This window comes from Ranitomeya imitator, chromosome 4 (genome assembly GCF_032444005.1).
Source record: "Ranitomeya imitator isolate aRanImi1 chromosome 4, aRanImi1.pri, whole genome shotgun sequence".
Taxonomy (NCBI): Eukaryota; Metazoa; Chordata; class Amphibia; order Anura; family Dendrobatidae; genus Ranitomeya; species Ranitomeya imitator.
In genome coordinates, this window is record NC_091285.1 from 318,962,053 (window position 1) to 318,976,002 (window position 13,950).

General features: G+C 44.2%; 1 protein-coding gene across 2 annotated transcripts in view; it reads left to right on the top strand.

Annotated features, from left to right (window-relative positions):
• Positions 1-10,140, top strand: part of ING3 (inhibitor of growth family member 3) — a 39,325-nt gene extending 29,185 nt beyond the window's left edge. For both annotated transcript variants that reach the window (XM_069764868.1, XM_069764869.1), the window contains exons 5-12: positions 3,359-3,455; positions 4,384-4,455; positions 4,531-4,650; positions 7,148-7,317; positions 7,401-7,591; positions 8,092-8,287; positions 9,347-9,385; positions 9,589-10,140. In XM_069764868.1, coding sequence (XP_069620969.1) covers positions 3,359-3,455; positions 4,384-4,455; positions 4,531-4,650; positions 7,148-7,317; positions 7,401-7,591; positions 8,092-8,287; positions 9,347-9,385; positions 9,589-9,705 — 1,002 coding nt within the window. In that variant the 3' untranslated portion in view covers positions 9,706-10,140. The remainder of the gene's footprint in view (positions 1-3,358; positions 3,456-4,383; positions 4,456-4,530; positions 4,651-7,147; positions 7,318-7,400; positions 7,592-8,091; positions 8,288-9,346; positions 9,386-9,588) is intronic.
• Positions 10,141-13,950: the final 3,810 nt, after the last annotated feature.

A 13,950-nucleotide genomic window follows, 5' to 3' on the forward strand; every position in this document is an offset into this window, starting at 1 on the left:
AAAAAAAAACGCTAAAAATCCTGACGTGTGCACATACCCTAAGAACAGCGGTATATAAGCTCCAGGCATAGGTGCACAGCATGAAGGAAAAAACAAACACCCGTCTAAAAAATTGTGCAAGAGAAGAAAAGATGCAGCACTCACCCATGAGCTGTTTCAACGAAGTCCTTTGTGGATCTGTTGACAAAGTTCATGGCACAGGCAGGTGCAGGAGGAATGCGGGAAAGGACAACGGCCGTTTCGCGTTAGACGCTTCTACGGGTCCATGCTATTTTCAGGCTGGGGGAAGGGGCCAATATCCATGGCCCCTTACCAGCCTGAGAATACCAGCCCCCCAGCTGTGACATTTAGCAAGGCTGGTTGTCAAAAACCTACGCCAGTGGTTGTTTTTTTTTTTTTTAATTTTATTATTTGCTTACAGCACAGGAGCAGCAGATGTCTGTAGCAGGTGTCGGATGATGGGATTAGTAGTCCCATCAGCAGACACCAGTGACCAGAGGTAAAGTTTATACCTCCTATCACAGCTGAGCACTCCCGCTGTCTTCTGGCAGTGTGGGCACTGCGGCTCTCTGACCGGTGGGGATGGTTTCCCCGTCGATCAGAAGCGGTGTTTGCTGCGCTGTCATGCACATGACAACGTGTAAAACACTGCATTGTCGGGCCACCAATTCAAGTGAATGGGGTTAGTCCGCTCTGCTGGATGACAGGCTGTATAGACACATCATTCAGTCTGCCATCTAGAGGTAGCAGAGCTGAGTGTGAGGTCACATCTGGCTGTCCTTGACTTTCTGCAGCAAATACGCTGCAAAAAATTTCAACCTGCATATTTGCAGAGTTTTTTCACCATACATTCAAGTCAATGGGTGAAAAACGCTGAAAGAAGTGACATGCTCGATGTTAAAGCGAACCTGTTGCCCCCCTCTGGCATTTTTAACTAAAAGAGCCACCTTGGGCAGCACTAGGGCTACATTCTGTGAAGGTGGCTCTTCTTTTTGTGCTCCCTTCCAACGCAGACTATTAATTTTTCCAATTTTCGTGCCATACCTTTAGTCTGTCTGGGGAGCATGTCTTTTCCCCCGGACACCACCGCCTCCCAGCCATCAGTCAGCCCCTCCGTGTGCCGAACGCTGTGTCCTCTGGCTTCAGTAACGTTACCCGGAGCCTGCGCTGTGCTTTTCTTTTTCGGCCATGTGCCGTTTGCGCTGTCCTTCGACTCACATCACCTGATGGCATTCATCTTGCGCCTGCGTGTACCCGAGATCCCGCCCCGTAGTGTGTTCTGATTTATTCACACTGCGGAGCGGGATCTCGGGTACACGCAGGCGCAAGATGAATTCCATCAGGTGAAGTGAGTCGAAGGACGGCGCATGGCCGAAAAAGAAAAGCACAGCGCAGGCTCTGGGTACGTTACTGAAGCCAGAGGACACAGCGTTCGGCACACGGAGGGGCTGACTGATGGCTGGGAGGCGGTGGTGTCCGGGGGGAAAAGACGTGCTCCCCGGACAGACTAAAGGTATGGCACGAAAATGATAAAAATTAATATTGCTGCGTTGGAAGGGAGCACAAAAAGAAGAGCCACCTTCACAGAATGCAGCATTAGTGCTGCCCAAGGTGGCTCTTTTAGTTAAAAACGCCTGGGGGGTGACCGGTTCCCTTTAAAAAAAACAAAACAAAACTGCAAAGTACAAAATCCTGATGACAAAAAAAACAGTGTGTATGAGATTTCTGAAATCTCAGTCTTTGCTGGTACTGTAAAAAGCAGCTGAAAATTTGAATTAAAGGGAACCTGTCACCCCGAAAATCGCGGGTGAGGTAAGCCCACCGGCATCAGGGGCTTATCTGCAGCATTCTGTAATGCTGTAGATAAGCCCCCGATGTTACCTGAAAAAGGAGAAAAAGACGTTAGATTATACTCACCCAGGGGCGGTCCCGCTGCTGGTCAGGTCGGATGGGCGTCTCCGGTCCGCTCCGGCGCCTCCTATCTTCTTTCCATGACGTCCTCTTCTGATCTTCAGCCACGGCTCTGGCGCAGGCGTACTTTGCTCTGCCCTCTTGAGGGCCGAGGATAGTACTGCAGTGCCTAGGCGCCGGAAAGGTCAGAGGCCCGGCGCCTGCGCACTGCAGTACTTTGTCTGCCCTCAACAGGGCAGAGCAAAGTACGCCTGCGCCGGAGCCGTGGCTGAAGATCAGAAGAGGACGTCATGGAAAGAAGATAGGAGGCGCCGCAGCGGACCGGAGACGCCCATCCGACCTGACCAGCAGCGGGACCGCCCCTGGGTGAGTATAATCTAACGTCTTTTTCTCCTTTTTCAGGTAACATCGGGGGCTTATCTACAGCATTACAGAATGCTGCAGATAAGCCCCTGATGCCGGTGGGATTACCTCACCCGTGATTTTCGGGGTGACAGGTTCCCTTTAAAAAAAAGTATCAAAAACGCCCAGTGTGAACATAATCTATATGTATTACGTCATCTGTATAGGACTCCTCAATTTCTATACAACATTGGGTTTCGACCAAGTCCTATTTGTTGTAGATGTAAAGTATACTCAGCAGATATGATCCATATGATGTGGATGTGCCACAATTTGGAATCCTTCTGGAAAGGAGTACCGTACTTGCAATCAATAGTTTCTTCAGTGAATATGGATCCCTCACCCTTTTGTATGTATACTGGGATATGTTGAAGATTTGAACACTGATGAACATAAAGATAGCAGTGTCACGTATGCGTTATATGGCTAGGACATTAATTGCCCAGAAGTAGGTATCAGATCAGACGCCCACGATCCCAGAATTTAAGAATAAAATGAATTGGCTGCTAAACCTGGAAAGATGCATTTACCTATGAAGGGGAGCCATCTCTAAGCTTGATAAACTGTGGCCCCATGGATTAATGGTACTGGCTTGGCGTCTAGAGATGTGCAGAGATTTCGTATGGGCCTTTTTTAATCCCTGTCGCCACACATTCTCGTACTCCGTAATCAGTATCCTCAAACGTTTTAAAATGCAAGATATATATTTTTAATTTGATCCAGCATCTAACGATTATTCATTTAAAACCTATTTGATGCAGAACCGTGGGTCATTATTATGTCCTTACATATTTTTGTCTTTGTAAAAGTGATGTATGTTAGGGGGAGGGGCTGGGGATTATGTTCTTTCTATGTTTGTAATGTTGTTTACAAACATCCTAATATAAATTTGATTTAAAAATACTGTTGCAGAAGGCGGTAATAATAATCCTGAGTAGCAGTTGGATTTATAGTGTTTTTTTTTTTTTTTTTGTCTCGATGCTGTTCTGGGTATTGAAGGTCCATCTTGTTGTAACTAACTTCTTTTTTATGATTTCTGTTACAGGTAGATCGACATCTGAGAAAACTAGACCAAGAACTGGCTAAATTCAAAATGGAGCTGGAAGCTGATAATGCAGGAATAACAGAAGTACTGGAAAGACGTACGTACTGGATCATAATTATTATATTGTTTTTATGCGGATATTTGAAACATTTCCTAATATTCTCAGAATAATGGAACCAGTTACAGGTAAAAATATCTGCAGGTTCTGTTACAATTTACAAAATGTTTTGGTCAATTTACCAAAATAGGATAGGATTCTTGACAAAAGGAATATTCCTAATTTGTGTTCACCGGGGCAGATATTGGGCCATTGAGCGCCAATAAACAATATATAAGTAATTTACTGGCTTTTTTACACATCCTGACAAGCAATGAAGAGACCGAACAAAATATAGTGCCATGTTTACACTGGGCGATGTGCTGCCAACAATAATGATTTTTTTTCTTTTGCCTGCATAGTCAACTTGATCAGCTGATGAACGGTTTGCGCGTTAGTTTGTTGATTGCCCGTGAAAAAAATACCAGCAGATAGTTGGAAACAAGCCTTTATATGTTCAGATTTGCCAATTTTATTCTATTTTTTTTTCTTTAATGTATATTTGAAAGGGGTTGTGCAAACTTGGACCTCTGTGTGTCTGTTGGTTGTCATGTTCAGTGTGCAGTGTTTTCTCCAATCCCAGTGACGGATCAACTGGGAGAGTAAGATGGTGTGTAAATCCATGTTACTATATGTTAGTAATATGGGTATTGTGGCAGCAGTTGGCACTATTTTTGCTTAGTCAAGAAGCCATGAACCACAGTACCTGCTGTTCTCTCAATCTCTGCAATTTGCTGGACTGCTTAGTGGTGGTCACAGTTGGAACATAGTCTTAGAATACTAAAAATTTATGTTTTAAAAAGAATACTGCGGGCATCTGCAGTATTATGGAAAAAAATGAAATTTTCATTTTGATTCAGTCTTTATAATTTCTCAGTTGTTACTATATTCTTAAATTACAATTTTTTTTATATTTGATTTTCGATAGGGTCTTTGGAATTGGACACGCCATCGCAACCTGTCAACAATCACCATGCGCATTCCCATTCTACAAGTGAAAGTAAGTATCAAGCAAGTATACGATTAAGAAAAATAATCTATGATGGCCTTTACATAGACTATTATATGTTTCTAGAGAGGAAACACAATCCGTCATCCCATCATTCTACTACAGACCATGTTCCAGAGAAGAAATTCAAGTCTGAGGCATTGCTGTCAACGCTTACATCTGATGCTTCCAAAGAAAACACTCCAGGCCAGTATTATTATTTACACTTAGGAAACTAGGGAGATTACACCTAACCAAGCAGTCATGTAACTTGGCCTTTGCGGTATTCTGACTTCTATTTTATGAAAGGTTTAGAACACTTGATGTTAGTTATATTTTCACTTGGTTCCCAAAGCATTTTTACCCCTAAAACCACCAGTATCAAAACTGATGCACAAATTGTCATAATTTAAGGTAATATCAAATCTGCAGACTTAAAGTGGTATTCCCATCTCCAAGATTTTCTCCCAATATGTACAGGAAAGATGTATATCTTTGTACCTGTTAGCCAGTAGATGGAAAAATAGAGAGTCTTCACTGGTTGATAGCCATTAAAAGGTAACTGAAAAGATGGTAACAAATTGCAGGCTTTCAAGACCTTTTTTTTTTTTTCTTTCTTTTCTCCCAGTATGTAGTAGGTGTGAGACAGTGAGGGGAATCATATACGAGCATATTGCACCCACTGGAGTTAATTGGTATGACAGCTGCAGCTGTGGTTACAATTCAAAATTAAAGTGTAGACTTGGTAAAGCTATATGATAAGGTCAGGTATAAGGAAAACCTTATATGGGGTCTTATTTTTGGAGAGACCTATAGGATTGGTAGTGGGATGGGTCTTTCCCTCGGCTTCGGGTTTTGGTAGTGGCACATGTCCACGATTCCCATTTAAACTTTCAGTTTAGGTCTGGGTGTGCCAGTTTTGGGTTTGCAAGTAGCAGAGTAGGAAGCTCTGTGCAAGACTGGTCTATGAGTCTGAACACAGGCCAGAGCCAGAGAAGCAAAGCAACTGATGCACAGACGAGTGATATGGTGGTGCTGTCGTCCAAATCGGCAAAGTTTTACGGACTGTAATGGACAATCCGGCTGTGATCCGGAGGAAAACATTTGGCTTGTTTTGTTTTAAGTTGGCAAAATTAAAACACTTAAGTTGGACTAACCTGGGTCACTGCCTCTTTACCGCACTGTGCGAATACCGCTGCATTACATAGGTGTAATAATATTAGCAAATGCTTCCAAATTCTTCTGATTCACTATATCGCTTTCACCATGCAGGACTTTGCAGTAGCTTATATATCCATGGTTATGACCACTAACCGCTAACTAACTCACTATAACCATGAATACCTAACTGCAATGCCCTGTACATGGGGTAAGCGACAAAGCGAATCAGAAGTACTAAAATATATAATTTTTTTTTAATTCTTTTGTTCTTTCCATTTTTAAACTTTTTTTTTTCACTTTTTAACTGTATTTTAGTTCTGTTAGGTGACTTGAAGCTGTGATTGTTTGTACTATACAGAGCAGTGCTTCGCACTGCTATGTATAGCGGAAGTCGTGATCTATAAACGCTGGCGTTTACAGGAGAATCGTCATGACAAGCACAGAGGTCTCAGCACCCCCCTAATCGTCATGCCAAGCTAATGGCAGGGGCGTGCCAGTGTGCATGTTGAATGACGTGCATCCGCTGCCCCCACCCAACCGACTTGTAATAAATGCCGACCAGAGACTGAAAGCGATATTTAACAAGTCATGGGCATGACATATAGCATAATTGTATGTTTGTTTGTTTTTTTGAAGGGGTTAAAGGAAATCTGTCATCAAGTTTTTGCTACCTTATTTGTGACCAGTATGATGTTGTAGGGGGTAGAGACCCTGATTCCAGCGATGTGTCACTTGCAGTTTTCTATATAAAATCTGTGTTCTCTGCTGCAGATCTAGCAGTTTTCTAAATGCTGAGCTCAGTGTAACCCCGCCCACACAGATAAGCAGCTTTTTGCCAATCAGTGGTGGGCTCACAAGGCTCATGAGTATTGAGAACTACATGACACGATTACTGGTCCTCTAGCGATAACTTCTGGTTATGAAATGATGATTTTATCGAAATGACAGCAAGCAAGCCCAGAAAGTGACACCGCTCTAGAATCTGTTTTTTTCCAGGACGTCCCTCCTGACCGCACCACCAGGAGGTTGTCCTTCGTATTTTTGATAGGGACAGGAACACAGAAGAGGTTAAATAGCCCCTCCCCCACCTTCAGTATTTTTCCTGTCCCTATCACGGACAGACGCAGAGGAGCGCAGAATACCTGTATCTGATGATCCCATGGGCGTCAGAGCCCGGTCGAGCAGGAGGCTCCTGGGAACAGCTGCATCCCTCTCTAGAGGGCACTGGGCCGTGTAGTCTCTGTCCTGGGGTGGACTCGTCAGCGGCACTGATGCCGAGGGCGGGCGCTGAAACCAGTTCTTTAAAAGGAATCTGTCACCATGTTTTTACCACCTTATCCAATATCAGAAGTAATATAGAGATATTACTCTGATACTGGATAAGGTGGTAAAAACATGGTGACCGATTCCTTTTAAAGAACTGGTTTGTGACATTCCTCTATTTCAGGGACATTGTCAGGTGGTTTTAGAATTGCAGTGTACATGTGGAACAATTCTTGTTTGAACCTTATTCTTATGTTTTTGTTTTTCATCCCCATGTTAGGTTGTAGAAATAACATGGCTGCTTCAGCCACCACTAATGTTTACAACGTGAACTCCTCTCAGCCACTCGCATCCTACAACCTTGGCTCCCTCTCTGCCGGAGCCGCAGCTGGGGCAGGAGCTGGGGCTATCACAATGGCAGCTGCTCAGGCGGTACAGGTGACTGCACAGGTCAGCTTTTATGCTTCTCATACCATTATGTTATGCCGCCTTCATAAAGATTGATTTGATAACCTTGTTGTATCGGTACACAGATGAAAGAGGGTAGAAGAACTTCCAGCATGAAAGCTAGTTATGAAGCATTTAAAAATAATGACTTCCAGCTCGGGAGAGAATTTTTGTCCAGGGACTCGACAAGTTACTCCTCTTCAGCGCTGGCTTCCACACTGACACAGACGTTGACGTCTTCAGCCACAACAGATTCACGAAGTGGACGAAAAAACAAGTGAGTTTCCATTGAATAATTTCACTTTGTTGATGTGCAGCTCTGCTAAAAGGATTATGAAAGCCAAATTGCGAATATTAAATCCTGAAAAGTACATCTCAATATCTGCAATTGGTAAATCATATTTATTACTGCCTTCAAACTATTTTCTAGTAATATATATATACATTTATTTATCAACTATTGCTGGAAATTCCTGAACACCCATAGTACGGCAAAAAAAAAATTGGCTCAAAAATGTGGAAACACATTGTGGAATAAAATGGATGGCTGCTCATTGCAAGTTCGGGTTTTATTTTGGCATTCAGCCCAAGATGCTCCAAATATATTGAAATGTGTGACCTATCTAATAAATTTGGCTAATAATACATTTCACTTTTTCCCCCCTCCATCCATACTGGCATATGAAGAGCCAGTCATAGTAAATCTACTCCCATAATGATTTTGATACAGGAATGTGACTTGATTTATGTTTTTGTTTTTTTTTCTCTTGTATTAAGGAGCAGCAACAAATCGTCAAGCCAGCAGTCATCGTCCTCTTCATCTTCCTCTTCTCTATCTTCATGCTCGTCATCATCCGCTCTAGCCCATGAACTGTCTCACCAACAGACAGCAGCTATTCCAGAAACGGATTCTAATAGCCAGGTTGATTGGACGTATGATCCAAATGAGCCACGTTATTGCATCTGTAATCAGGTCAGTAAATTACTGCAATGGTAAATATGGCAAGAATTGTTACATCTATATTTATTGCAGTGGGTTATAAAGAGCCATTCTAGGAACACATTTGTTATATTAAAGCTCATTTCAGCCAGCTGTAAATGGATGCAACTCCCAGTTTAGAGTGGTTCTGACTGTCATTGGCTCTATGATGATTCAAGTTTATTTCAGAGTAGTATTGCATTATGAAATTGACATAACTTGTTCCAACAGAGTATCCCTTTGTCACCCAAGCATAATGTCAGTGCCACATTTTGGATCTCTGGAGGTCAGATTGGACCCCAAATGATCTCCAGAACTGAGCACTTTTATCATTAAAATAGCACCAGTGTGCATGTTCGACTAACGCTTCATTCATTCTCTATGGGATTGCTGGAGTACTTTTTCCGGACGTCCCGTAGAGAATGAATGGAGTGGCAATGAAGATAAAAATCTACATTCAGTGGAAGTCTCGCCCCATTAACCAGCAGTTATCTCTATTGCTTTGCTACCCTTCTCTATTATAGTAACTAGAAATGAACGGATTGCTTTGTGTAACCATGATCCAGGTCAATGCTCTCTGGTCATGGACAGGAGTTGCTTGAATTTCCTGAACTTTCGGGTTCCTGGGATCCCAGAGGGTAAGGAAATTAGTGCAGCTCCTGTCCACGGCCAGAGAGCACTGTCCTGGACCATGAACTGGGGTTGCACATGTCTGCATAGCAACGGACTGCATACCCTGCAGTTGTACTTCCTTCCATCTGTTTCCAGTTTTGTTGCCAAGAAGTTGAGGACAGATGGAAGTCAGTATGACTACGGACTTGTCTGCAGCTATGAAGGTGGCTTGCTTCATTTTAGATGCACTGGAAGAATAAAGATAAATTGTTTCAGAAGGTGACGTTCTCTTCCAGGACTAGTTGACTAAGTTCCAACAGTTGGTTGGTTTCTGGGTAAAATCCTACCTACATTTGAACTTTCCACACACTTTTTTTAATGTCCATAATTCATAGTATCTTTTCAGTTATATTTTATCAAGTTGTGAATCTCGTGTTCTAGGTCTCCTATGGTGAAATGGTGGGCTGTGATAACCAAGATGTAAGTATTACTACTTTCTGCATGTTCAGCCAAACTTCTACAGTTTTTAGTCTGGGAAATATAGATTCCCAATTGCCAATTCAGTTTGTAGAATTGATGCTGTTTTTTATACTTTTCGCTCCTAATATACGTGTAGTTTGCTTACTTCCTGTGTTAGCCCCAACCTGCTTCCAGTATCACGTGGCATCTGTTTTCTATTTCAGTGTCCAATTGAATGGTTCCATTATGGATGTGTTGGATTATCTGAGGCCCCTAAAGGCAAATGGTATTGCCCACAGTGTACCGCTGCTATGAAGAGGAGAGGAAGCCGACACAAATAGCAGTCATACGGACTTTAACATGAATATTAAGGCTTTTTGATACGACGTAACATGTTACAACAGTCGAGTTGCTTTGTCAACTGGTGTACTGAACCGAATTCAATTCTAGTGGCTCAGCACCTCGAGATTTGTATGTATTGAATCACATTTCTGTCCTTCAAGGATTTCAATATGTCGTTTTTTTCCAATTTCTGTTTACATTTATATATTAGAGATGTCTCTTGCACGAAATTCCAGGTTATGTGTAAAAAATCTCCTCCCGTCAGAGTATGCTGTCATTTTTACACTTTGTAAACATGTTTGTTTCCTTTTGAAACAAATTTCAGCTGGCTGATAAAATGGTTGTTTTTGGGCTGGCATCCATTGTATGTGTACATATTTCATTATTTAATGTCATGTGAGGAATAAAATATTAGTAAAATGTACTACACAAACTATAGTGTTATAGTCATTTTTATCAGTTGTAATTTTTGTTACATGGTAGCGTGAGGCAGTGACTGGTGTTACATGTGAGGGTCACTGTCTGTTCCCCCCAGGTTGCAATGCAGACTAAAGTAAGTATAGGTCTTGGACATGCTGGTTGTCCAAGACAGATGTAGGGAAAAACCTGCTCTTGGCTTTTTGTGTTTTGAAACTTACTACAAGATGGTAGTCATGCAATCCGTTTCATTCCGGGCCGGGTTTTCTATGTGGCTGAAGGCAACAGATTCAAGTTAAACCCTGCAGTATAGGGTTTGGGTGTGCCAGGTTCAGAGTCAATGTCAGTCTGGTGTTGGCAGGAGTTCAGAGCAGGAGGCTCAACAGAGCTCCATGCTAAGAGAGGCAACACAGCCCAGCGGTGCCAAATGGCCAAGGCAGCTGAAAAGCCTGGCACCCACAGCGTAAACAGCGGTGCAGTCTCCCATGGCAACTGGTCTCAGGAGGTGGACTTGCATGATTAGCGACTGTAAACTGGAGCATATGGTTCCCGGCTGCTATCCCGAGGATATAGTCTACTGTGCAATGCTATGAGTAGAACATTAACACGGTGGTACAGTCACCCACGGCAACAGGCCAGAGGTGAACTGGCGTGTTTAGTGATATAATCCAGAGGATATGTGCCTAGCTGCGATCCGGAGAATATCGTGTGCTGTGGTTTTGTAAGTTGAACATTAGAGATGTTTTGCTTTGAACTTTTCTGGGTCACTGCCTCATCACTGTACAGAATGCCAACGCCGCACTACATATAGTGGAAAGAATGCAGGCAGTGTGAACTGAGGCAAACCCCAAAGTGTTCTGCATGTCGGTGAGCAAGTCTGCTGAAGAAATGGAGGAGCTTTTGAAACAGGTGGTCCTTATGCGGCAAGAGGTGCTGCACTTCCAGCAGGAGTATCCGAAAGAGGCGTTGCCTTGGCAGCAACCGGAGTATCAGTGATTGTAAAGAGGAGACCCCTAAGGTAAGGGGGGATCAGAGGGTGTACCAGTCGTCCTTTGCATAGACTCGTCCTGCCAGGTCTTAGGCGTATGACTTAATTGCAGTTGGTGGAGGAATGGCCCCAGCCTGAGAATTTAACCCTGGCTGGTAGAGAGGGTGGTGGTCGATCGGCTGGTGAGGACTCTTGTCGGCCGCCCTGCAGCATTGGGTGGGGCAAGCGGACCTGGGCACTCCGGACCAACTGATAAGTTGGATTGAATGGTATACAGCATCTCAGGACTTTGTACAGGAGCATGACAAAAGTTCTGTTTCCCCCTAAAGCGGCTCCAAAGTATAGTTGGGCCGCAGTGATTAAGTGTTGGCGGTGCCGAGGGCCCGGTCATGTGGCTGTCAACTGCCCCGATATGTGAACCCATGGACTGCTGGTATACCCGCCGTGTCCATGTATGCCCAGCCAGTTTGTTCCACCGACAGTGATGCCCAGCTGTGCCAGGTAATTGTGAACAGGTACCAAACAGGCTCTCCTGGACACAGGGAGCAGAGTGACTTTGGTCCATGGGTCCCTGGTTGCTGGGGACAAACCCAAAGGACTGAAAGTGGAGGTGATGGGTATCCATGGGGAAATATGGGAGTACCCAAATGTGGAGGTTAATTTTTTCTACATCATGTGGGGACATTAAACATGCAATGGAAGTGGTGAAGACCCTTCCATATGGGGCTGTGTTGGGAAGAGACTTGCTCCTGTTCTGGTCCGTGTGGGAGAGCAGGGTCAATGCTCTCAAGGTAGATACCCGAAGATCCCAAGTCAGGGATACCTGCTATAGGGGTCGCCAACCTTGAGACAGAGTGTAACTCCGATAGGTTCCTCCTAGAGGTAGTGGCAGGAGAGGTCGTGGAGACACTACCGAACCCAGAGCTAGAAATGTTCCCTGGGAAGTTCGGGACAGGTCAGTTCCAGGGTTTCACGCAGAAAAAAAATGCATGTATAAAAAGAAAGCCTGGAGGAATCGATCGGGAAGATGTGGTCACAGAGGTGACTAGGGATGTACGCACGAGGAACCCTCTGGCACTGGCCAAGGATATGGCTCAGGGGTCAGGGTAAAATGGCTCTCGCTAGACAGCAGTGTCGGGAGGCTAGGGTTCGGGTGTGACGTGGTACGGATGTATGGCCGGAGTTGTCGGGGCGGACCTCGGTGTTTTGGCGTAAGTCACCAAGGTAAGGGTACGGAGGAAATTGTACAAAGGGCCCGAAGGCAGGTACTTGGGTGACAGGATGAGCTGTGGGGTTAGTGAAATCAAAATAAACAAGGTCGAGACCACCCAAAAGTGGCCCAGATCTACTGTTGGGTGTGTCTTCTGCAACTGAGAATGGGGAGGTGAGTGGTCGGTCACGTAACAAAGTATGGAGGAGAAACGCAAAAGTTAGGGATGCTTGCATCAACCGATGGTACCGGTCCCTACTTTGGTTTCTCGGTACAGTGTTGGGCAGGGGTGTCACAGGGTCATGCGGATGTTCTGTTACGTGCCCAAGTGTTCAACCCCACAGATTTGAATGGAGGGAGGGGGTATGTGAGGCAGTGACTGGTGTTACATGTGAGGGTCACTATGTTTCCACACCCCCCCCCCCCCCCAGGATGCGCACGGAGGCGTATTGAGGCCATGAGTGCATTGAAGTCACAGGCATAGCTGTGGTTGCAATGTAGACTAAAATGAGTATACGTCTTGGACATGCCGGTTTTCCAAGGCAGATGTAAAGGGACACTGTCACCTGAATTTGGAGGGAACAATCTTCAGCCATGGAGGTGGGGTTTTGGGGTTTTTGATTCACCCTTTCCTTACCCGCTGGCTGCATGCTGGCTGCAATATTGGATTGAAGTTCATTCTCTGTCCTCCGTAGTACATGCCTGCACAAGGCAATCTTGATCACAGACATGGCAGAAAACTAAATACGCATGCAGAATTGGCATGCATATTCCCGCTAAACACTAGCATTTTGCAAGCGTAATTAGCTTGCAGAATTCTAGCGTTTTCCAAGTGATCTGTAGCATCGCTTGGAAAACTGATTGACAGGTTGGTTGGTCACACTTGTCAAACATTGTCTTCCTTGGTCTACCAGTATGTTTGCCTTTAACAACCTTCCCATGTTTATATTTGGTCCAGATTTTAGACACAGCTGATGTGAACAACCAACATCTTTGGCAACATTGCGTGATGATTTACCCTCTTAAGAGTTTGATAATCCTCTCCTTTGTTTCAATTGACATCTCTCGTGTTGGAGCCATGATTCATGTCAGTCCACTTGGTGCAACAGCTCTTCAAGGTGTGATCACTCATTTTTAGATGCAGACTAAGGAGCAGATCTAATTTGATGCAGGTGTTATTTTTGGGTATGAGAATTTGCAGGGTGATTCCATAATTTTTTCCTCAGAATTGAGTGATTCCTTAATTTTTCCCCTATTCTTGGTTAAAAAAAAAAAAAAGTAACCATTACTGACTACCACATTTTTTTGTTCTTGATTTCTTTTAGTGTTTCTTAAAGCCAGAAAGTTGCCATTTTAAATGACTTTAGTTTTGTGCCATGTCTGCTTTTTTTTCTACAAAATTAACCCCTTCCCGACCTTTGACGCATACGCTGCGTCATGAAAGTCGGTGCCATTCCGACCCATGACGCAGCATATGCGTCATGGAAAGATCGCGTCCCTGCAGGCCGGGTGAAAGGGTTAACTCCCATTTCACCCGATCTGCAGGGACAGGGGGAGTGGTAGTTTAGCCCAGGGGGGGTGGCTTCACCCCCTCGTGGCTACGATCGCTCTGATTGGCTGTTGAAAGTG